The following is a 24,117-nucleotide window of genomic DNA, read 5'->3' on the forward strand; positions in this document are numbered from 1 at the left end:
GCCGCAGGCAGCACAGCGCCGCCGGGAGCGAGGGGGAGAAGAGGGGGAACGCCCGGCGGAGCGGGGGCCGGCTGCCTGCCGCCCCCGGGCAGCCACAGGCGGGCACAGCCCTTCGCCTTCCTCCGGCCGAGCCCCCGGGCCCCTCTCCGCAGCCGGGCGAACCCCAGGACTCGGGGGGCCGGGGGCAGCCGCCCCGCGCTGCCCTCCCGGGGCACGGGGCCGCCGCCCCCGCTCGGTGCCCGGCCCGGCGGGGGGAGCGCGGCGGCCCCGGCGGCTGCGGCTGCTTGCGGGGCTCGGCGGGGGGCGGGCACATGCGTACAAGCGGCTGAGGCGAGCAAACCCCCCTCGCGGCTCCAACCGGCTTCATTCAGCGGCTGGGAGCCGCCGGGCTGCGAGCGGAGTGGCTCACCCAGAGCCTCCTCCCCGGCCCCCGGGGCGGGCCAGCCCCGACGGTGCCCGCCGAGCCCCGCTCTAGATGGGACTGAGCGCGGCGGCGGCTCCGGGCTCGGGAGAGGGAGGAGGAGGAGGAGGAGGAGGAGGAGGAGGAGGAGGAGGAGGAGGAGGCTGAAGCTCCGGGCATGGCCGCGGGCGGGCGGGGGCCGGCCGAGCCGTAGTCGCGGGCCACAGCGCCCTCGCGGGGGGCCGCCGCGCCCGGCCGCGGCCATGGAGCGCCGCTGATCGCCGCCGAGGGGAAGCCGCCGCCGGGAGACGATGGCCCCGCACCAAGTCTGCTCGGTGCTGGAAGGTAGGAGCCCCCCGCCGGCCCCGAGCCCCCCGCCGAGGGAGCTGCCCCAGCCCCGCCGCCCCTTCGGCTGCCCCCGCCGCCCGCCCTCGGAAACTTTTGGCCGAGGGGCCGGGGCTGCTCCGCGCCGGGGGAAGCCGGCGGCAGCTCGGGGCGAAGGGGGCCGGGAGCCCGCAGCCACCCCCGGCTGCCCCCGTCCCGTCCCGGCCGGGCAGGGTCGGGCTGCGGGCGCTCAGCGGCCGGGGGGACGCAGCCGCGGGTCGGGGGATGCGGGGCTGCCCCGGGGCTCGGCCGTGCGCCCCCGAGACGCGTGGAGAGCTTCGCGCTCCATCTTCTCGCAGCCGGAATGCTCTGGCTGCCCCCCTAACTCTGCCGGTGCGATGTGTAACTGTGGGCAGGGTAGCGGGCTCGCTGTCGGGAGCGAGCTGTGTTTTCAGCGAGGTTTTCACGAAATCAGTTCCTGCTTGACCGGTATTCACCTCTGCTTCACCTGCTCTTCAGGCTTGTAAATCCTGTGCCTAACTACTTCAGGCGCAGAGGTAAACAGCTGAGGAAAGCCAGCCTCCCCCCCCCCGGCCTTTCCTTATCTGTGCTATTATTTATAGAGCCCGACGACAGGCGAAGGGTCTCTGATGGAAAACAAAGCTAAACGTGGCAGTTAACCTTGTGCCTCACGAGATGGTTCCTAGCGCTCTGCATCTTCTTCAGCAATGCCAGACGTGCACCACCAGGGATTTTTTTTTATTAAATTATTCCATTAGGAAATTTTGGAATGTCTGTTTGCATTATTTAAGCCATCGAGGCATTATTGCAGTGGGGAGAACTGTTTCTGATGTGCATTGATGTCTTTCCACGGTATGAAAGTTGTAAAGAAGTCTGTTTTAAATCCAGAATGTTTCCTTAGCCCATGAAATCCCCTGTCTCTGATCTGAAGGATAGTTATCTTGAGGGTTTAAATAAATATTTTTCATTTATTAGCATAATAATTGAGAGAGAAAGTCTTTGCTTTCCGCAAATGCCCATTATATAGAGGTGTTAACCATCCACTGGTTTTAGACACCACAGGAACAAAAGGCTTACTGGGTAAGCCCCAAGAAAATGTAGTTAGTTTTATTTTTCCACTTCCTCTGTAAGTAATGTAGCACATAGTTAAATACCATAAACCATGGTAAAACCACCATAAAATACAAGTGACAATTCAGCTGCTTAATTACTTTCTACGTACACAGACTTGATTGCATTTCAGAAATATCTGATTCTTCACAATTTGACTACAGGGTTTCTCCTGAACAGAGCTCACTCTGATCGTTTATAATCACACTAGTGTCCAGTTAAAAAGAAAAGCACTTCTAAAGGAAGTTTTTAGTATTATTTACAATAAATTGCACAAAGCCATTAGTCAATAAGCTGTTAGTATTCAAAATGCATCACTTGCCATGGCTACAGAAACAAGGTATCATTACTTAGCATCATACATGCCCTTTTATCTCTTCTTCACTAGAAGTCTGCATATAGTCAGTCTTACAGCTAATCATGAAGCAGAAGAAAAAAAAAAAAAAAAGAAAAAGATTCCTATAAATAGATGCACAGATTTAATCCTAATATGAAACTATGGGAAATAACATTCAAATCAAGCCACCATATTTACAAACTGCATCTTAAATCCTGCATGGAAACTCAACCTACAATGACAGTAGGGTTTTTTTCTCTATATAAATGGCTTTGTAATTTACTTACTGAGTTCTGCTGAAGCCCATAAGAAGCACCCTGAAGCTCAGTACATTGAAAAACCCTATATCTTTCAATAATACTTAAAATGGTTTCAATCAAGTTCTTAACATGAAATGCATGCATACATTTCTGTCATCCACAAAGGCTGTATTTTGGGCTGCGTACCCCAGGGCAGGCGCATCATGCTCACTTTGGGGCAATTCACCTTTCTTTTATTATACTTGTTCAGAACTATAGGTTATTCCTCAGCTATCAGCAATAAGGGCTGACTAAAAGAAACATTTTAATATAATTCTTATTGCCTTTATCCATAGTGTTCAGCCAAACTTGTAAAAGCCTCACGTTATGTACCAAAGCCCATCTCACCCTGATTGTTAGCTCCCATCCAGACAGTAGTGCTGAGTACCGAGGCTGCCATAGTGCTGCAGCTTTTGTCAGAGTGGAGCCCAGCCCACGTCTGCCTGCTCTCTCAGTAGCACTGGGCTACTGGAGGCCAGGGTGCTCCCTGCATTTTGCCCCTTTAAAGGCAAAGCCTTTTCCTCCCTTCTGAGTTCGCAGTGAGTTTTTGACCAGCACTAGAATCATCCTTGAATTCTAGCACAGCTTGCAAAATGCAACTGCTCTGCAACAATAGGGCATTATAGCCCTCTATTTCATACGAGAGAAAAGCAGCCGCTTTCTTGATAAGCCATGTTTCTGCTAAGCATTGGAACTAAATATAGCATCCTGAATTTCCTCATATCTTCCATTCCCCCAGAATGTGTTGGCTATGGGTGTGTTCCCATTTTTCAGCTATGCCCCCCTCCTTCATTTCCATTAAATCCAGACTATGTATTAGTTTTCCACTGCTTTGGTTATTATACTAGATCACCTTAAAAAGCCAACGAGAGAATTCTGTAGTTTCTGTCCTAATTCAACAAACAGGGCTAAAACAAATTACCGCTGCTCCCGGAAAGTCGACATTCTCAGCCTTGCAATGCAGTCCAGAATTATTTCCAACTCTGCAGGTTGCAAGAATGTGGACTTCTATGATTAACTTCCTGCCGTTCTGCTCAGCCCCCTCATTTGCATTTTGGCATGATTTTAACAGCTAATTTCTCACAAACAAGTAGTGTTAGGATGTAAAGCTTCCTTCCACGTGAAAGCTAGGAGTTACAGTCTCCTGTGCCCGGTCAAAATAACAGCCTCCTGTGCAATCAGAAGTTGTACAATCAAAAGTTGTAACAATGACCCAAGAAGCTGAAAGCAAGCAGACAAAAATATAATTCATAAACTATGTTCCTGATTTCATGACTTGTCCACTGAAACCAACAGTGAATTACTGTTTGTAAAGACTAAAGTGGCCCTAATGAAGGCTGTAGCAAGTGTAAGCCAGAATTTCATTTGTTTTTTACCTAAAGATGGGAATAATTTGCAACCATTTCTGCTGCACTCAAAAAAAGAAAAGCTAAGACTGCTTGCACTGTTAAGCAATTAAGGAAAAGTAACTCAAGTAACTATAGAATATTTCAAAAAGGTGCTGTGTTAAATACAAGATTATTTGGTGGTATGCATTATGCCTTTTAATACACATACAAACTTAGTATCCAAAATGTGCTGCTCCCAGAGTAGCATAACTTCAAAAACATTAGCTTTCTAGTTTTCCTAAGACATACTTGACAATGACAGCTAAAATTTTTACAGAATAAGCTGGTTACAGGTGCATTGCTATTAATAGAAAAGTTCAGTCTGTAAGTCAGGTATATAGATGCAGTTGGAGTACAGAGTAACACCAGGCTGAAGCTAAAGGAGCTACTGAATTATGTATCTCTATCTCATGAAAAGCTAAGATGATCTGCACCTTCCCTAAGGTTTAATTCATGGAGAGAGATTAGACAGAAAGATTACTCCCCAAATGCAACTTTATAAGCTATTCATCATTTGTGAACCTGTCAGAAATTCACATTATAATTTATTGCAGGGATGGCGAAGGGAGCAATTAAATGTCTGCAGTTGTACCAGAAATCGCACAGACTCTTGTCCATGTTATTTACCCCCCGAACAGGTTACACATGCAGTGAGGGACATGCTTATCTAGACTCAGGCAAAGTCTTAATTATAGTATCTTGGCTACAGTTGGGGCTCTAGCACTGCAAACAGGCTTGCTGCTTTTCTGCCTTGTGTACTCCAATTTGGTTTTTAATTAACTAAGCACTTAGCAGTCTTGGACAACCTACATAGCTTGCTGCCTTTCTTGATATGTGACTGACAACTGCTGCCTCAAATACAGCAAGTGGCTGGGGTGGGGGAGTGTAAATTTTTCAACAAAAAACCAGCAGGTAACTTTTCATGAAAAAATCCACATTTCTTTTATTTTAGCTTATCTTTGTGCTTCACTCCATGTTCCGTTATTACAAAGCTGACCCACTATGCACCAGGAAGGGACTGCCAAGATGTTAACAATACCTGTCACAAAACCTCCTCCTTTAGCAGACAATAAAATCCATGAACACAGAGCAGTCTCTTTTCCAGGGACTAAGAGCAAGAAGCCAGGAAAAAATATTTATGTTCTACATTAGCTGCTCTCAGACATGACAGAAGACAGAAGAACATTTAATATTAATTCCGTGACAGATGTTCCTGAAAAGATGTCCACCGAAAAAAAATACGCTATATTGATAATAAAGAAATGAAGGAATAACAACGTTTGGAACAGTCTGATCTATTTCTAAGTGAGAAGTATCACTATCCAACTGTTCTAGGAATAAGTAATCTCTGGGAAAGATGTATTCAGAATAGTCATGTACAGCAGGATCAGTTCTGTCAGCTACAGGGAACCCATCTGAACTTTAAATCAGTGTATATGTTTTAATAAGGTTTTTGGAACCCCTCATCAACATGGTTTGCACATGCAGCCTTCTCAGCAGTCGCTTGCTGCACACAGCTTGGAGATGAAAAAAGATCTTCCATATAAAAAGGAAAGTATCTATTTAAAAAGTGAAAGATATTATTCTTCTGGCAGAAGTTTTGCTGGCAGAGATACCCAGGATTGGATTATAAGTATCAGGATGTGGAGCAAACTGGTAGAATGAAGCAACCCACAGCTGCTCAAATATTTCTGATGGAGGAAGGGATCAGAAATGTTAAATGTTTTGGGCAAACCTGGAGGGGACAATGTCACAGATCCATCCAAGCGTGAATTACTCTGCAGATGATTTTTATGAAAGGGAACTGCCTGTACCTCCTGAACCAGTTAACCTAATTTCTCTGCAGACATACAGACTCCCAGTTTGTTTCTCTGGCAATCTTAAAGAGAGGAATCCCTACTGGAAACAGCCGGAGTGAGATGAAACTCTTATCTGAGCATAGACCTGAGTGCATTCAGTCTGCTGGCATGCTAATGGCTAATAAGATTTGGATCTTAGAAAGGCACTAGAGTCACTGTTAATAGCTGATGAAGCCCACTTCTGCTACCAACATTTGTGAGGAGGATTAGAAATGGGTTGGCAGCTCCACTAGCATGCTCTGGGTAAGACTTACAAACAGCTGAAGTACATCTTGCCTCATGCACGCCTTCATCTCTGTTACTTTATTCTCTTGCAATCCTGCAGTATATTGCAGTAGCTCAATAAATATTAAATAAATAAATTTAAAATTGAGAAAATCACTGGGGCTGTTAATAAGCTAAGTTTTAGGCAGCCAACTTTATTGCTCTCTGATATTCATTTTAACAATCTGTGAACGTCCTGTTGAGACCACAGAAAAATCAGGGAGTATATACAGACTGCGAACTGTAAGAGCATGTGAGATTCGAAAACTGCTGTGTTTTCATCCTCAGCAATAGAATTGTTTGCTTAAAAAAGCAGCAACAGATGCAATCCAATATTCCTTTTATCAACTTGCAAATGTCACCAAATGCTAGGAAGAGAGGAAAAGAAAACTTATTCCCATGGACTTTACAGTTTGTCTGTTTCTGAGTTAAAAATGGCTTGAATCAGAAAGGCGCTCAATTAGCTTCCTGAAAGAAAAGGAGGTGACCACCCACACAGAATTGCACAAAGTCCAGAGTGCCTCTGTTTTCCTTTTCCCACTTTACCTTGTTTGTCCAAGTTGAAAAAGTTATTTACAAAACCTGTCAAATACTTTGCATACAAGCAGCATCTAACAGCATGGGTCCCTATGCTTGATCAGAGTCCTTACAGGCAACTAAAATGCATATGAACAAATTATGCTGTACGTGTACTCTTGGTCAGAGAATAAGATAAAATGTAACATCACAAATGCCTCCACTACATTAACAGCTAAAATTGAAGTTTAGACTAATGTGGAAAATCATTGGATGTAATGCTGGGATACTGCAATTAGCAGTTACTGAAAGTAATATTAATTTTAGCATGCAGGGGGGAAATTAAGAGCTGAGTTTAAGAATAGTACACAGGAAAGGACTCATTCCCATAAGGCAAAACACAGTATATAATTAAGATCAAGCATTTGTTACTCAGGGCTGTATCTGCCAGAAAGAAGCAGGCATCCTGGCAAGATGTTCTAACATGCATGACCTGTGTGTTGCCAATTACCGTCTGTTTGGACTTTATGTACACAAGGTGCTGCCTAATCCAGGGAGTACAGCAGAGAGAAAACAGTGAATCCCGCTCTAAGCAACGTCTGTCAGCTTCATCCCTAGGATTCTGACTACCACAAGTACTAAGAACATGTAATGCTCTAAATGATTAAGTCTTCATTTTTCAAATGGTGGAATTTTTCACTCTGTTTCTAAGTTTTGCTTGATTGCTCCCAACTTTGATATTCAGCTTGCCCTGCATGCATAGATGCCCCATTGTTATCCCTGAAGACAGACACTGCTTGCAGAGCTACACAGCACATCTACTGTGTTTTCTCTATATGTGAAGATCCCTAGAGCATGCAGAAAAAGCGGAGGAAAGACGTACCATAGAGAGCTCAGAGCAGTAGTGTATTCCATGAAATCTGAAGAATGCTTCTTGCCAGAAAGTACAAGCATATGTCAGATTTGCAGCCTACAGCACTTGTTTCTCTAAGCAAAACACTGGTTTCTTAATGTTGGTTGAGCATTTGTTTACTATAAAACTATATTATTCCCATGTTTAAAGAGAAATAGGAGCCACTCGTTTTTTAATCTGTATGTGTATATATACTTCACAAACAAATTAACAGATATTTTTTGCATCTTATATTCGTTTTAGAGAACTTTAAGAAACGTCAGCAAATAAAATCTTGACTCCTGCAAAAAAATGCATGGTTTATTACACCAGTTCAGGGGATTCTTTTATGTTATTCCATAAGCCTATTCCAACAACCGAATAGTGATGATAACTTGCAACGTATGATTAGTGTCTTCACACTTAAAAGTCTATATTACTGTCTGCAGGCTATGTGATCTAAAACATTTCATGCAAAGAAGTGAAGAAAATGAAAAATAGATTGTTTTAAAGGCAGAAAAAAACCTTGCTGCTTTTTCTTTATTTCCAGTTAATGTCACACAGGTAAAAGCTATCAGAGCTTTAAATGGTAGTACATAAACATGCACCATAATTTGTCTGTAGCAAATACCAGATTCATGAATAAAAGAAGCTCCTCTTAATCTGTCTACCTCAATGGCTTTGCTGCTGTTGGTTTAATGGTAGCCCCTTGTACAGTTTAGATAGGAAGGAGAAACTTAAAATAAGTTGCAGAATCACTTGTCTCTATTGTCTTTAACAACTAAATACGTGGAAGTTTATAGGTCAGTCTCCACAATCTCAGTATTGTCTAGCAGAATTCTCACCACACTCCTCCATGAAAAACAACCCTAAACACCCTTCCGTCTCTTTGATATTCAATGTAGTCCTGCAACTGTGCACTGGTTGTGCTCCTGCTTACATTATCAAGCCATCTTCAAGCATTTTGGGGCACCTACTACTTCTGTTTTCCGTACCATAGTAGAATACAGGGCTAAGTCACACATTACCTTTCATCCACACAGAAGAATGTCGTGTCTCAGTGACACCTAAGAGACTTTAAAAGATGAAAAAAGGAGCAACGGAGGAATACTGTGTCTCATTTCAAATTCAGGTGCATTATAACTATTTGAATTTCAGTTTATCAGAAATAACAAGGTGATTTATGATCCTTCTGAAAGTGCTACAAGACTTTTAGTGAATGTAGTTCAGTACCTCCGCATGTCTGCTCTAGTCACTGTGCCCGTGTTGCTGTATGCACTCTCAGGACACCAGTTTAGCACTAGCTCTCCACTGTGCCGTCCTACAGGATCTGTCTCTTCCCTTGACATCTTCCTTCCTTGTTACTGGTTTAAATTAGTCTTTGAAATTTGAAAATGTTTTCCAGGAAGCAATATAGATTTGGGACACCAAATGACTGCTTTGTTGTTTTTAAAAATTACACTAAAATGGGTTAATGGAAGCAGTCTGAAAGGTTTAAAAATATCCTGGCTCATTTTTTTTCCTTCTTTTCTTTTCATCCTGAACATTAATAGGCCTTGTTTCCAGCCAAAAAGCTCCCATTTGCTATCATGCACTGTATTGTGTCGTGTAAATGCACCCAGTTTAAGGCAATGCTGCCTTAGGGGTTTCTGCCCACTACTCTCGGGAGGAACAGATATACATGTAAATATAAGTCCTCTCTCCACCTTTTCGGTCACAGAGATAAGGACAGCCCACCTAGAGAATATTAAGCAGTGTGTTTAAAAAAAAAAAAAAAAAAAAAAAGATGTGTTTATCACCAGGGATAAAGGTAATGGCAAAGGTTTGCCATTAAAGATTTGCTACCTGGGCTGCTTTGAATACATCTTAGGGATTGAGAGCAAGAGAGGGAGCATTGCTAGAGAAAGGCAAGAGTTGGAAGAGATTTAAAATGAAAAGGATGAAAAGGGCAGGGAACAATGAGAAAGTGGCATATACTTACTATATCCACTCATCCATATAAGATGACAAAATTAAGGCAGTAAGACAAATATTCAGACCATTTATCCTCTATAATTGTCTGCCTACCCATGCTGTTCTGCAGGAAACATGCACTGTTCCTTTGCACTTACACACACACAGCTCTGGGCTATTTATAGAAGTAGCACAGGCTTTAGTGAAAACCAATCAGATTTTCTCAAGTCCTTTTAGGAGGCCTGTTTCTGTCTCCACATCATTTCAAGAAGGGAAATCACTGGTTAGTACAACTGAGTATCTGTTCAGATGTTCTTTGTACCTGTAGAAGAGACCACGGTCACTGAAATAAACATAGATGCTTATGGATGTTCTTAGGGGGAAAAAAACACACAGACCAAAAAAGGTATGCTATAACAGCATTAGCCACAGTAGATAGCTATACTAAAAATAAAAATAAAAATAAAAATAAATGCAGATTTGTCTCTGATAAGGGACTATCTGCATTCATTCTGTTAGTCAAGAAAGTATTTATTCAAGATTTCCGTGTTTGTTTGCTTTATGAAAAAAAAAGGCCAAAACCCATTTTGCATTTTAAGAAGCAGCACAATAAAGTGGTCTAAATTGATTTGAGCTTGCTATGTCCTTGCAAAATAGAGGGTGGTCATCTTTAAGAAATGGAAAAAATGGTCCTTGTCGAGTTGTCTCATAACCATGTGCAGTCTGTTTTAATATGGGTAGAAAGAAGAGAGGGCAGCAGAAACATACATAATAAAACAGAAATGCAAGACTGACACTTCCAGGGGCAGACTTTGATTCCTTCCATCCCTCCCCAAGATAATAGATCTGTACCAACATTACAGTGGCATCTATATGAATTTAGTCAAGATCTCAGTAGTTCGTAGTCAGTGCATGCTCCCTCTGGAGCTCTCAGAAGGGCTGAAAGTCTAATACCAACACAGAGAATTTGCAGATAGAGAAACTGCCATTTCAGCATGAGCAACTAGGATGCCTGAGCAATGAGAGGGAAAAATCGGGAAATAGAATGAACTTCTTGAATGTGACAATGGAGTTCCTGTTGAAATCTTTTTTTATAGGGATGAGGCCATGCCAGTCTGACTTGGTATTAACAAATCAATTAAGAACACAGGAAGGGCCATACCAGGTCAAATCAAAGGTCCATCTAGCCTGCTATCTTGTCTTGCACAAAGATGCAAAAGCAGAAGTCTCAGACTGTAAAAGTAGAACAAATGATATTTGCCTCAAATTCTATCCCAGACTCCCAGCAGTTTATGAATCAAGGGGTTCTTGAAGCAGAATCTTCCACTCTAAGGATGTGTTATGACATTTGTGCATTAAAATAAAATAATCTTAGTTTACTCTGAACATGCCACCTGCTAGCTTTGTCTGATACCCCCTGGTTCTTGTAGTGTAAGAGAAACTAAGTGCTCTCTGTTCCCTGTCTCAGTATGATATTACAACTTGTATTCTATCTGCCCTCAGCCAGCTTCTGTCCGAGTCCTAGCCTGCTTCACCAGTTCTCTAATGTTTAAAATTAGAGGTATTCAAGATGGAGGCAAACCAAAGATTTGAAGAGGGCATAATAATATACTCTAACTTCATTCCCTTTTCCCTTCCTGGTAATCCCTAACAATTCAAGGAGACAAAGCATTTTAGGAAAATCAGGAGATTAAACCTGCTTTAAAGCTGTTGATGAATAGGGGAGTGTGGAATCCTTAGTGTGTGCTGTTCAGACCAACTCTTCTTGGGTGCAAGGGAAGTGTAATCATAAGGCAACGTTTGAAAGCAAGACCATTGAGACAGCTTCTTTTCATGGAAGGAAGGAAAAGGGTTGGGGGAAGAAATATAGCAGAAAATCTTTAACAGGTCAAATATCAGTTCAAATCACAGGTTAGTTCAAACCTAGAAAATGCCAGCATGTAACAAAATGCATCAGCAAACCAGCATGCTTTCAACAGTGTACATCCCAACATCATAGCTTCTGTAACTACTCAGAGTAAATCTCACCATCACGAGAACTTGCACCTGCACTGTTTGCAGAAATCACTGCTATGGGGTTGTAGCAGTGTCACAGCAACCAGTCTTGCAGATACAATTCTGTAGCACTCCTGAAACCTCTGTAGGGATATGACCATGCAGTGTCTCCTGTGGTCCTAATTAATTTTGTGTAAGCTAGGGAAGTCTGTTGTATACACATTATGCATATGGAGGTGTAGGATAAATACTGTTCAATAAAGATGACAAACATCTCTTTCAGGATATAAAAATTATATAGAAGATAGACACCATTTAACTTTATAAAATGTGTTCAGATCTGTAGACCCTCTATAAAGGATTCTTGAAGTCCCTTTAAACAATAAATGATCATTTTCATAAAGGCTTTCTTAAGGAACATGGAAGAAGAACCTGCAGTGTACTTAAACTACACTAGTTTCCTAAAGCTGAAATTAAAAAAAAAGGACATATATGTGCTTTTATGTGCATGTATTTTTGTATGTTCTGAGTTGTTTGGGCTAGTGATTCTAGGATTTGCATGAATTAGGATTGCATAAAATGGTCTGTAATTTTGTTCAATTACTGATGCTTTTCCTGTTCAATTTCTCTTACCAGTGTTGCTGGTAACAATCCTTGTAGTGGAAGGGATTGCCATTGCACAGAAGACACAAGGTACAATTTTGGTTTGACGATTTTCTTTCCAAAAATGTAAGAGTTTAGTAGTGTTGAATTAAGCAATATAAGTCAAAGTATTCAGATTCTCATAGGTCTTGAATTAATTATATGAATTCTGGTATTGTCCATCCCTGCCCCCCCCACCCCCCATCATTTACTGCATTTTTTCCAGTTGAACAAAGCCATCCAGTCACAAAGAACATGAAGGTTCATTTACCCAGTTAAAATTCTATGGTTTTAGAATTTAGAGGTGGGAAAAAAAACACCGCGGAAATTCCTGTTTTCTCTATCTGACAAGCTTTTCAAGCAGTCCACCCACAAATATTTTTAAAGCCTATACCTCCTGAGGGGGGAAGGCAATAGTTTCACAAACCTTATTTTCTCATATGTGGGATTCATCCACACATCGGAGAGAAGAATTCCTTGAACTGACACCTACAGAATTTCCTTGAACAATTTCTGCAGGAGAGACGAAGTTTTCACCCCCGTAAATAAAGGCTGCCAAGATATCAGTGGAAGGTGATGTAATTTGCAACTTACTGTAGGCAGCTATGACCTGTATCAGCACGGACTCCCTCTCAAAGGTCTGCAAGGAAAAACTGCATAAATATAAATAACATGATGAGAGCACCCCTGTGAGATTTAGGAAAAATCTAGCAGAAACCACATATTCTGTTTCTTTCTCTCTTCAGTTCTGCTGATATCAAAGAAGAGGGTCAAAGGTACTTAATAAGAATGTTAGAAGGATCATACTGCTCCCAAGCCCCTTCTCCAAGGATAAAGAAATCTGATCTAACAAAGCTTCTGTGAATGATCCAGCATGGTGCATGATCACAGTAAAGTGCAACATCTCAGCCACAGATCGTATTTTCCTGCATCCAGAAAAAGAGAGCTTTGATCTTAAATGAGAATCTTAGCTACCAGTGCAATCTACCTACTGCTATTAATTTTATTAACTACCATTGCTGTATTTAATTTATTTACCTATCATAAGCATTTTTTATTCCAACAAACTATTGTAAATAGCTTAAGGGCGATATGCTTTAGTATAGTCTGGAATCAGGGTCAAAGTAGTAAATGCTGACAAATAGTGTGGATTACATTTGCATAGGAATGGAAAAGACACAGGACATAAAATAAAGCTGTTCTATTGGCAGCCACTGTAACTATATGACTTAGAAAAAAGCATCAACAAATCTAAACTCATGTGGGTAAAAAAAAATTTACTCCCTCTCTTCCCTTCCTGAGGATTACTGTACAGATCTTACATTCAGAAATTGTGATCTCATCAGGATATACCACACCACTAAATTGACCAAAAGATTTTCCTAGCTAGATATTAACAAGTGGCATCTATGATAAGAGGGTTCTCAACCAAAACAAATTACTTTCTTCTCTTATAGGCTGTGTATTATGTCAATGTTTTACCTTTGCAAAATCAAATTTGCATGCTTCCAGGAGACATTTATTTGATCTCTTTATTTTCCCTCAAGGTGGGCAAAATATTGGATTGAATCGCATTCCTCCTACCCAGTGCGATAATTGGGTGCGGACTAGTAATGGAGGACACTTTGCTTCACCAAACTACCCTAACATGTACCCACCAAATCAAGAGTGCATCTACATCTTAGAAGGTACCAGCTATATTTCTCTTTTGTTGTATTGTAACCTTACTGTTAAATTGATTATGTTGAACTGTTAAAACTGTCGTTTTAACATATCATCAAGTATCATATAGTCATATTGGTAATATAATCAATTCTTTAGTTACTTGGTTGAGTGAGAAGTTAAATGTACTCTTTTGGGTAACAACAGCACGTGAATATAAAAGGCAAACATGTAGGAATCATCAATATGGAATAAGGCATAACCTCACAGCCAGACAAAGCAGCATCAGATCTTCTGTAATCTATGAAAGCACAGAACTATTAAGATAAAAAATGTGGCTTATCTTAATATCATGTAGAATATTGCTGATAATAAATTGGAAAAGATGGCTGAAGAGCTATCTTTAGCATTTATCAGATCACACTATATTAGTCTAAATCTATCTCAGGGACAGCAAATCTTTATGCTGCCCTTTATTAATAAAAACCCCACACCTGTCTGTCACAGTAGCACTGTACTAAAAATGGACACTTGTCCATTTTTGCACTACTGAAGTTATGCAATGGGGATAAAAAAAAAACATTAACTAGAAAAAAATACAATCTGATGGGAATATCTTGGATAAAGGCTGCAAGACTTGGGACACACTAATTATTTTTCCTCTTCCTAGATTGCATCCAAAACCCACTGAAGTCAGCTAAAAACACTAGTTTGCTTCATCATTAGATTCATATCAATTAATTGGTGTTTTTCAAGTAACAAGTTTCAGCGAGTTTTTATTTGTCCTGATTAATATGGACCCTCATTTTTGTTTCCATGCATGCACATTGGAAGTTTTGTATCTTCCCTGCCACTGAATGCATGGAGAGCAGATATCCTGCCCAGCTTTAGAGTTCAGACACACTAGATCCAGTGCTGGATCTTCCTTGTACAAGGCAGTTTCCATGGGGCACAGAAACAGCTTCCATGCCTCTGTTCTCACTGTCATTACACAGGAACATTGTGGGAACCTGAGCGAGAAAAAAGTCCTCCACTAAGAGACGGTCCTTCCTGCAGACCACTGCCAATATGTGCAAACCAACAGCCAGAAATATTTTTAACTCATGTATAATTAAGGTGTAAATGTCTAAACAGTGTTAAAGATGTATAAATAAATCCTTTTTGCATCCAGAAGTAGACAGCGTATGATTCATTAATGCTGTTGTTCCAGATACCAAGTAGTATCTGAAAGTTCATATAGCACAATAGATGACACTAGCAAGAAGCACTAAGACTATACACACAATATAAAGGCATGGTTCCAAACTACAGATGTGAAAGCGTGCTCTGATCAGCGATCTGATCCAAATCCTGGTTCAGACTTACCAACATCTGCAGTCATTCATATATTGATAATATATATTAAGCAATTACACTTCTCTGAGAATTCTACTAGAAGACATCTCCTGCTAAAGGATCTCCAAATTTGGGCTTAATGTTTAGTAAATATATCAGCGAGTAGTAGTTCTTGGTATCTTTTTCTTTTCCATTGTTTTCTGTATCCCTCAAGTTTTTTCCTTTTTTTTTTTAATGTACTTTGTTCCCAGTACAACACTAATTTATATTTTAATATTAAACCTTGCTTGAATACCTTCGCATATGTGTTGATATGTGTTACACATGATATTTTAAATTTATGTCCTTGCTGAATTTTCAATTTTAAAGGTCAAAGAAAAAAAAAATCCATGTCATTCCATGAAAAAGTATCTCCCACAGAATCAGTTTTAGAATTTTCATTAGAGTATATCTAAGTTTTTGTGGCAGACTACTAGGCGTATTTTGAGAAGTGTCTAGTCTCTTTATCTTGCTGTTTTGGAGGTCTCTCTCCATTTCATGTCTTCATGTGTGTTTTATATAGATCTCCATTTAATCTTTTGCTCAATTTTTTATGTCTAGCTGCTCCACGACAAAGAATTGAGTTGACCTTTGATGAACCTTATTACATAGAACCCTCATTTGAATGTCGGTTTGATCATCTGGAGGTTCGAGATGGACCTTTTGGCTTCTCCCCTCTCATTGATCGTTACTGTGGTCTGAAAAGCCCTGCATTAATTAGATCAACAGGGAGATTCATGTGGATCAAGTTTACTTCTGATGAGGAGCTGGAAGGAAAGGGATTTCAAGCAAAATACTCATTTATACCAGGTAAAGATGCCTAAAATTAATGACCACATTAATGACCATTTGCTCCCATGGAACTCTGTGGATGTGTTTATTCTGTCAGTCTAGAGCTGTATTTCTTCGTAAGTGCATATGAAGGCAAAGTAACAATGCAATAGTTAGAGGTGTCTGTCGTGCTAATCCTGATGGATACCTGAATAAAATCACTTTGGGAAATTGACCAAAGGGAATTACAGGTCTGTACTTTCCTAGTGAAGAAGTCAATTGATCTTGTTTGTACTGAAGGCTTTAGCAACTTCCCTCTTTGGTATTCTAATTTGTACCAACTCCACCAGGGTAGTAATGGAAAGAGCATTTATGTAGACTAGCAGTTTGGCATTTTCAACGGCCTATCTTTTAAGGAATATCAGACAAGATGACACAAAATATCTGAGGTCAATCTATAATAGCACTTTCAGCCAGATGCAAAACATTTTAAATTTTCGTTTCTGAAAAATCAGAGATAATATCTATACAGCCCAAATATCAACTATTGATATAACTAGATACCCTCAAACAATGGACTCAGACAACAGCATTGTTCTTTGCTCAAAGAACTGTAGTTTGCAGGGTATGAAGGAGAGGATAATGCGCTTACAGTGCCTTTAGACAGACAGAAACTACACCTGCTCTGTTGGGCCACTTAAAACTGGCAAGCATTCTTTTTACAAGTGAATTTGAACTGATATCCTTGTGTAATGCTCTATTGCTGTACTTCATAGATACAATACGTGGGTAGCTAACAGCATTTTATCATCCTTTGGGACAAAACACAATGTACAAAAGCTAGCTCTACTGCTACTATAAATGCATAGACATGCATAATTTTTTTATGCCATCTTTACCCAACTGATCTTTAACCCTACAACACATGAAAATACTATACACAATTCTATATTACTATTTATAGAACTGTACACCTTGCTAGGGATTTAGACTTGGAAACTCTCCACATTAACGTAGTAACCAGTCCACTGAGAGTGATCTGCTAAAATATTTCCATGGGGACAGTACTTATGCATCTTGCTAAGTCCGTTTCCAAAGCGTCATTAACATCACTTTCAAAACTAACTTAGCCTAGTTCCAGGCTGAAGTGCTTTCTTTGCGTAGACTACCGTCTCATGCACATGTACACACTACGATGTACGTGATTTGCTTGGTGACTTTCTACGCCACACCTGTGACGTAGAAAGTCTCCATGCATCTTGTGAGTTTCTGTGTGATTTGTGAGGAAACACATATCGCTGATATGTGAACCTTGGACAGCCCAGCCCATTTTAGACCCATTTTTAGCCAAGTCCTAGTCCCAGTAAAGTCAAGTACCATTGTTTAACCATTATGAAAAAGTGTATTCTTAACTCACTAGTAATTTACATACAGTATGTTACCATAGTTTACTACACAGACACGTACAATACATTCACTGTGCATTTAGAAGGAGGAACAATAGAAGGAGGAACAATAGAGGAGCAATCAACGCTAAATTCTGCCCTAATAAATGATACCTAGAACTGTGATACTTGGCCTAATATAAGCAGCATGGGTACCCAAGGAAAAAGTATCTTTAGTATTGAACTGTCGTTTTTTATGTTCATTATTAATAGCAATTAGCAATTTCAAAACATCAATATATTATAATCTACTCCAGTTCAAATTGTTCCCAGACATACAGACAACAATCTGATTAAAATGATGCACACAGAAAGATCCCTGTACTCTTGTGAAGCTCCAGTGATTTCAGTGAAAACTGGCGTAAAGTTAAGAATGTATCATAAGGACAAAATACCTAATTATAATTTTTGGTGTTAGACTGGAAATCCGAACTGTTAGCATAGAATTACAACATCAATCTTCGTGAAGTAATGTATTATCTAAAAAAAGTTTGTCTCTGTAGCCTTCAATTGATTCAGCAAACTTTCTGGCAATTTTTATTGTGACATAATAAAAATGGACATCATCTTCAGATTATAATAAGCCTTGAAGTGATTGTTAAGAATTGATAGCCCCCGTGACTCATGGCTTCTTTCTATTACAGATCCTGACTTCACTTACCTAGGAGGCATTTTAAATCCCATTCCAGGTCTAGTATTACAGTACCAATTTCTTTATATATGAAATTTTAAATTAATATCATATTGCATTTGACAGCAAGGTATATGTTCTCCCTAGACTGCCAATTTGAGCTCTCAGGAGCTGACGGAATAGTACGTTCCAGTCAAGTAGAACAAGAAGAAAAAACAAAACCAGGACAAGCAGTTGACTGCATATGGACAATTAAGGCTACTCCAAATGCTAAGGTGAGTTTCATTCATATCATTCAGCATGTAATGGGTTTCCAAGTAATTAGTAACAGGTAATAGTGATTAGCATAATTTCACACTTTCATTGAAATGAATTATGTATCAGTAGCTTAGGAAATTCAGACATAATATTGTTTCTGAAATGCAACATATACAGCAAGTCCATCATGTTATCTTCCTATTATTTGAAACTTTAAATACAAAATAACCCTGAAAACTGTTAAAGCAACATTTTCCAAGGACATTTGATTTGGCCCGTGGTTTTATTGGAAAACTGCAGGTAAAAATGCTGGCTAACAGCTTTGATAAACTACAGTAAATCTTGCTGCTATGATTTAAAATTTTGCTGCCAATAGTTCTGCTGGAGGATTTGGTTCTGTTCAAAGTCAGCAGAACGTGTACCTGGCTCCTCCCCAGTCTAATTCACAGTCCAGCACCTTCACTAAAACCCCATCTATCTCATCAGCAGTCTGAGCTAAAATGAAAGGTTTTACCTGGAAATGCCTGAGGAGCTATCACTTTTTCTCTTCTGACTTTGCTATAGGATCATACCCTCTGAAAGCGCCACAGTAAAATCTGGTTGGACTTTTCTGAGTCCCAAAAGGCGCATGGTAGCTGCTGGAGTCAAAAATCAGCAATAGATATATAGGTACCTGATATTTGTGATTGTGTCTGCAGCATTACTTACGAATACTACTTATGAAGACTACTTATGAAAAAACACACTATCTTATAATCGTTAAAAACAACTTAAGCTTTATTGTTGTGCAGAGAGAAGGATTCCAAAATACAATAACCTGAGCCTGTTTTCAAAAATAGAGAAGCTACATAACATTTCAGAACCATACACTTGCTAATTACTTACAAATTGCACTGAATATGTAATTTTTCTCTGTATAACATACACATCTGTTATTTGCTTCTGTGTGTGTATTAAAGCACATATTACTACTTGCCTGTACCACATGTACATAAAATTTTAAAAATATGTATTTTTAATAGCAGGACTTGCCAAGCTGACAGTCATTCTTATCCACTGCTAAGAGTTAATTAAGTAGCCCTATTCACCAACTTCCAAATCAGTACTGAAACAGCAACCTAAAAGACAGAAATAAGAGGACAAGACAAGAAACTAAAACTCCACTAATATATTTGAGCCTTTGAGGAAGTGAGTCAACCCCCAAGAGCCCTGTACTAGTCTGAGTAATAGTAGCAGTTTTCCAGAAACAATAATAAAACCATTTTCTCTCTACATTTCCACTTGAGTGCACCAGGTCTCATGCTTAAGTATTTTAATAAATTATTGAATGTTACCAGAAGGCACAGTTGTAGTTGGGTCAGTCCTGAGATTAGATCATCATCCTAAATTATTGAGTTAAAACATTACAGAAAAATAACTCTTCGTATTCTAAGAGTGGTTTCTCGAGCTTCAATTTTGGCAGAATTATGGTGATAAAACCCATTAGATCTGATATGGTTCCATCTCTTGAAAAAACTAAGCATAGACATTTTTAATTTCCTCAATTTGATTTTGCATTAAAAATATATTTTTAAACTAACAATTACAGCAATGAAAGGGCTTACAAAATCTGCATAAAATAAATTTAATAAATCACTCCAGATTTCAGAAAATTACTAGAATTATCAGTATAATCTAAGAGCAAAGACCTTTTATATTTACTTGCCTGGCACACTAACTAGAAGGAGCTTTTGCAGAGCTGAGCCCTTTCAATGGAATTATTCCTTTGTTTTCATATGCAGATAGCTCTACTAAAAATGTGCCAATTTATTTTTAGTTTCCATTGTAATTTCACAGCACATACATAAAGCCAATCATTAAATGAAAATACCAGCACATGCAGCTCAAACCCCCCAAGTTTGTGAGATAAAACATCAATAGAAGATGGGTTCTCAGTGTAGCTGAGAACTTCCACTTGTGAATCTAAGACAGTGGGAAAAAAAAAAAAGAAAAAAAAAAGACTATTTACAGAAAATCACTTTGCAGATCACAATGCTGAACATGCATAGAATCACATGTGTGTTCAGGAAACATACTTAGGTACCAAAAAAATAGCATTTTCACAGAATAGTGAGATGAAGCATGAGATAGTGCGCAGGCTGCACCTTATCATAGAATGTGCAAGGGGAGAAAATGCTGGCAGCCTGCTTCTGGAAAACAGCAGAAAGAAAGGAGAAGCCAGGCTGGACAAGTGTAACCAATTTTTTATGTTCTCTCTTACTGTGTTTTAAATAGAGTCTGTTAACTGTAGGTGGGGGGCATGTGTTGTTTTGTTTTTTTTTCTCACTCAAGAGTAATGCTTTTGTTTTAGTGAGTTCTTTACAATTCAGTTTTCACGCTAGTTAAGTTTAAAAGCAAGAGATGGTAAAAGGGCAGAAAAGCAGGTAATATAGCAATAGTATGATATTCATCCACACCGTCACAATCTAAACAAGAGTTTGAGATTCCTGTCAGTAGGCAGATGCATGAAAAATTGTGCTGTTGAAAAGGTCTTTAGTATTCGTGGTGTCAGCCAGACAGGCCATTTTAAATGCACGGTCAAGACTCGGGCTTATCTGAGGAACGCACTGAGGACCTGATGGTTTAGAACCTCTTCTCCCTCAGCCTCCACATGGATAGATTTCTTCTCTGTCAAAATTATGGACTGCTTGGGAATTTTAAAGATGGCTTTAATTTACAGGTGGCTTAATTATGTATCTCTTCAACTTTCACTAGAATTTTGAGAATTCCAATATAGACCTACAAGGGATTAAAAAGCCCGATGATCTTTCTATGCAACTCTAACTTAATTGCAAGCTTTCTCAAGCTTCCTGCCCTAGCAAGATAAATTGTTTGCTCACTCTTCAAGTACCATGTTGGTCTTCCAATTTCTTTGCTGCGTATGGTCTACCACTTATGTTGCTTTTTCTTTGGTTAGATTTTTATTTTTGGAGGAGTTAAGATTGGCTTAATTTTATTAACTCTTCCTAGATAGCCAGTTTACTTATCTCCTGCTTCCATCTTTATTCAAATTACCCATGGTTTTCATGGTTTATGTCTTTCATAACACAGCTATGTATAAGTAATTAGCTTCCATTCTGAAGCAACAAATTTTAATTTCCTTATTTTGCTTCAGAGCTTTGCTCACAAGATTTCTTCCCTTATATTTTAGCCCGATTTTTATGAATTAGAAAGGCAAGAGAGCAGTCAAAAGACCATTAACTGTTCTTTCAGGACATTTATGTGTTCCTTGCATCTGTTCTAGGGTAACAGACTGTACGCTTAGCAGAGCTGCTTAGACCTTTATTCAGCTCGTGTGTTGATTTTTATTTATTTTTTCCCCAGGGGGAGCAGAAATACATCAGAGTAAATTATTAAGTAAAGATTGTCTGGGGAGGGGGAATGAAATGGAGACACTTATTACAAATTCCAGGTACTATCCCACATTGACCTTTAATGAGAGGAAATGCAAGTTTAAAAGCATTGTGAATCCGGAGTTACACAAATGTATATGGGGACAAAACATCTTATTCAAGTCTAAAAATCAAAAACTGTCTTCTTTGTATTACTTTTCCTGGAGATACTAATTTCTCTTTTCCAACAGATTTATTTACGATTTCTGGACTATCAAATGGAGCATTCCAATGAATGCAAAAGAAATTTTGTTGCTGTCTATGATGGAAGTAGTTCTATTGAAAACCTGAAGGCAAAGTTTTGCAGTACTGTAGCAAATGATGTCATGCTGCAGACTGGGACCGGCGTGGTACGAATGTGGGCAGACGAAGGCAGTAGGCTAAGCAGGTTCCGAATGCTGTTCACTTCATTTGTGGATCGTAAGTACATTTTAAAGTGCCTATTCTGGTATCACGGCACTTCAGGTACTTTAGGAAAAGCCATTAGCTATGTCTTGTGCAGCAGGAACTTATACTATTTCCTTCACATACAAGTAGGTAAGTTAAATACTTGCTTTATTACAGTTATGAGCATGGTTCCTGAAGAACGGCTTTCCTCCTTTCTTAAAAGGTTTCTTTTTCCTTTGAATTCAAGAATAATACAGCCTTAGGGAAGGTCCTTCTCGATGATTTCTACAAACGTGCACAGACTTACTTAGAAGACAGCAGTGAGACTTCCGTAAATATAGTCATTATTCTCATTGGAAATTAAGATGCTTCTTGAAAGCATCCTGTCTGTGAGATTTTCTTCTAAGCACTTTCTCTCTGAACTTAATTGAATTTGGTTGCCTCACATATTTACAAACGACAACATAGCCCACATTGCAGAATGTGCAAACTGCAAAGAAGTGTCATCTTCAGCACAGAAGCAAACTGAGTTTCGAACTGCACGGCAGGCCTGAGATATACGCAGAGAACTGAATAAAACATGTCGCCACTTCAGGAGAGCAGACCTATGCTTGTGCTAAAGGTTTTCAGAAAGCTCTGCTTGAAGAATTAGTAGTACACATTTGCTGCCAAAGACGTAACTGTTTTTGACAGAAGTAACATGTCTGTAGACAGTTCTGAAACAGATCCTGGTCACCATCTTGCAAAAAAATACAAGTTACAGGTAACAGGTAGTTTGATGTTCAGCTCCATTGAACAGGAAAGTTTAACGCAGAATGAAAGATAGTTTCTGCACAATAGCCTTTCTGAAGTAACAGCGATTGATGGTAACTGTCTTATTGCCTGCTTTGTGTACATGGTAGTAAGAACCAGTAGAAAGAACATTTCACAAACTAGTCTATTGTTTAACCTAGAGTAGGCATTTAATAAACTTTATTGTGAATTTAAGTATGTTTTAAGCATAACCTGCTTATCAAATTTGTAACAGCTTTTCCAGTACTTTTTACTTCAATACAATTATTAATATTAGTGATGAAAGCTGGAATTAATTGCACTATCTCAAAAAATGCTATGAACTTTTCCAGGGGAAATTATCCCTATGTATTTTAAATACTATGGAGCAGGGGAGGAATGAAGTGCAAGAGGCTGAAACAGTAACCACTTCTTGAGCTGAATAATTTTCCAAAGTTAGAATTCTAAAGGAATTCAGAAGTCCTTGCCAGAAGAAAGTCTGCAAAGGCATGCAGTTATTTATCTTCTAACTTGAGATACTGTTTTTCTTGGGTAGGGTAATTCAAAAATACGTGCCAGAAAACTAAGTGTTTCCTGTATTTTTAAATAGTCTAGTGATAATCAAGTTTCCAAACTGAAAATAGTGAATCTGGGTCTATCTTCTCTTCAAATCTCTAACCTATTTTTCTCTTCTACCTTATTAATGATTTGTAATTATAAGAAGGCAACCATGAAAACAATCAATATTTCTGAAAAGATTTACATAAATGAGCTAATTGTGCATGACAGTCACCTAACACATACCTAGTGCTGCTTGCAAATTTGACTAAGTAATTCAGCTAACAACATTAAAAATCAATATATTTGATTTCTGGCTTGATTCAGTGCATGAATAATGCTATATATAAAGAACACTGTGAACACTGCGCAAGTTTTAGGTAGCTGTTATGAGAGGAGTCCAGCTATGTCCTTGAAGTCCTGGACTGGAACCAATCAATCACTGTGACTGGTAGTCAGACTTTGTACTCCCCATATAACAAACAAAGGAAAATGAAGTCAATTTGTCCCATTTCCATGGACCTGTGAGCAAAAGCCATCCCTAAAAAACATTAAAGAAACTACACAGGAATGTAAAATAGAGAATGTGCTGGGGGATGGAGAGGCAGCAGCAGAATGCGTCATCCAAAAAGATACAAATGGAAAAAATATGGGAATAAGAAAAGGAATGTGTCTTGCATCACAATTCTTCCTCTATGCCTCCAAAAGAACTACAACTCCATACAGATTGGTACTAAAATACTAACAAATACACATGGATTCCTGACAGATGCTCTGGACACCAATTTCATAGACCTTCCTTTGTCTCAGATATTTTAATAGATGTTGT

At 39.5% G+C, this 24,117-nt stretch overlaps 1 protein-coding gene across 2 annotated transcripts in view; it reads left to right on the forward strand.

The window, feature by feature from the left end:
- Positions 1-579: 579 nt before the first annotated feature.
- NETO2 (neuropilin and tolloid like 2) overlaps positions 580-24,117 on the forward strand; it is a 29,179-nt gene continuing 5,641 nt past the window's right edge. The window contains exons 1-7 of one of the 2 annotated variants that reach the window (XM_084533968.1): positions 580-745; positions 11,995-12,051; positions 13,548-13,688; positions 15,598-15,846; positions 17,897-17,941; positions 18,031-18,158; positions 21,764-21,992. In XM_084533968.1, coding sequence (XP_084390094.1) covers positions 712-745; positions 11,995-12,051; positions 13,548-13,688; positions 15,598-15,846; positions 17,897-17,941; positions 18,031-18,158; positions 21,764-21,992 — 883 coding nt within the window. In that variant the 5' untranslated portion in view covers positions 580-711. The remainder of the gene's footprint in view (positions 746-11,994; positions 12,052-13,547; positions 13,689-15,597; positions 15,847-17,896; positions 17,942-18,030; positions 18,159-21,763; positions 21,993-24,117) is intronic. The other variant, XM_084533967.1, reaches the window with a different exon arrangement.

Source organism: Aythya ferina (genome assembly GCF_964211825.1).
Source record: "Aythya ferina genome assembly, chromosome: 12".
NCBI classification, from domain to species: domain Eukaryota; kingdom Metazoa; phylum Chordata; class Aves; order Anseriformes; family Anatidae; genus Aythya; species Aythya ferina.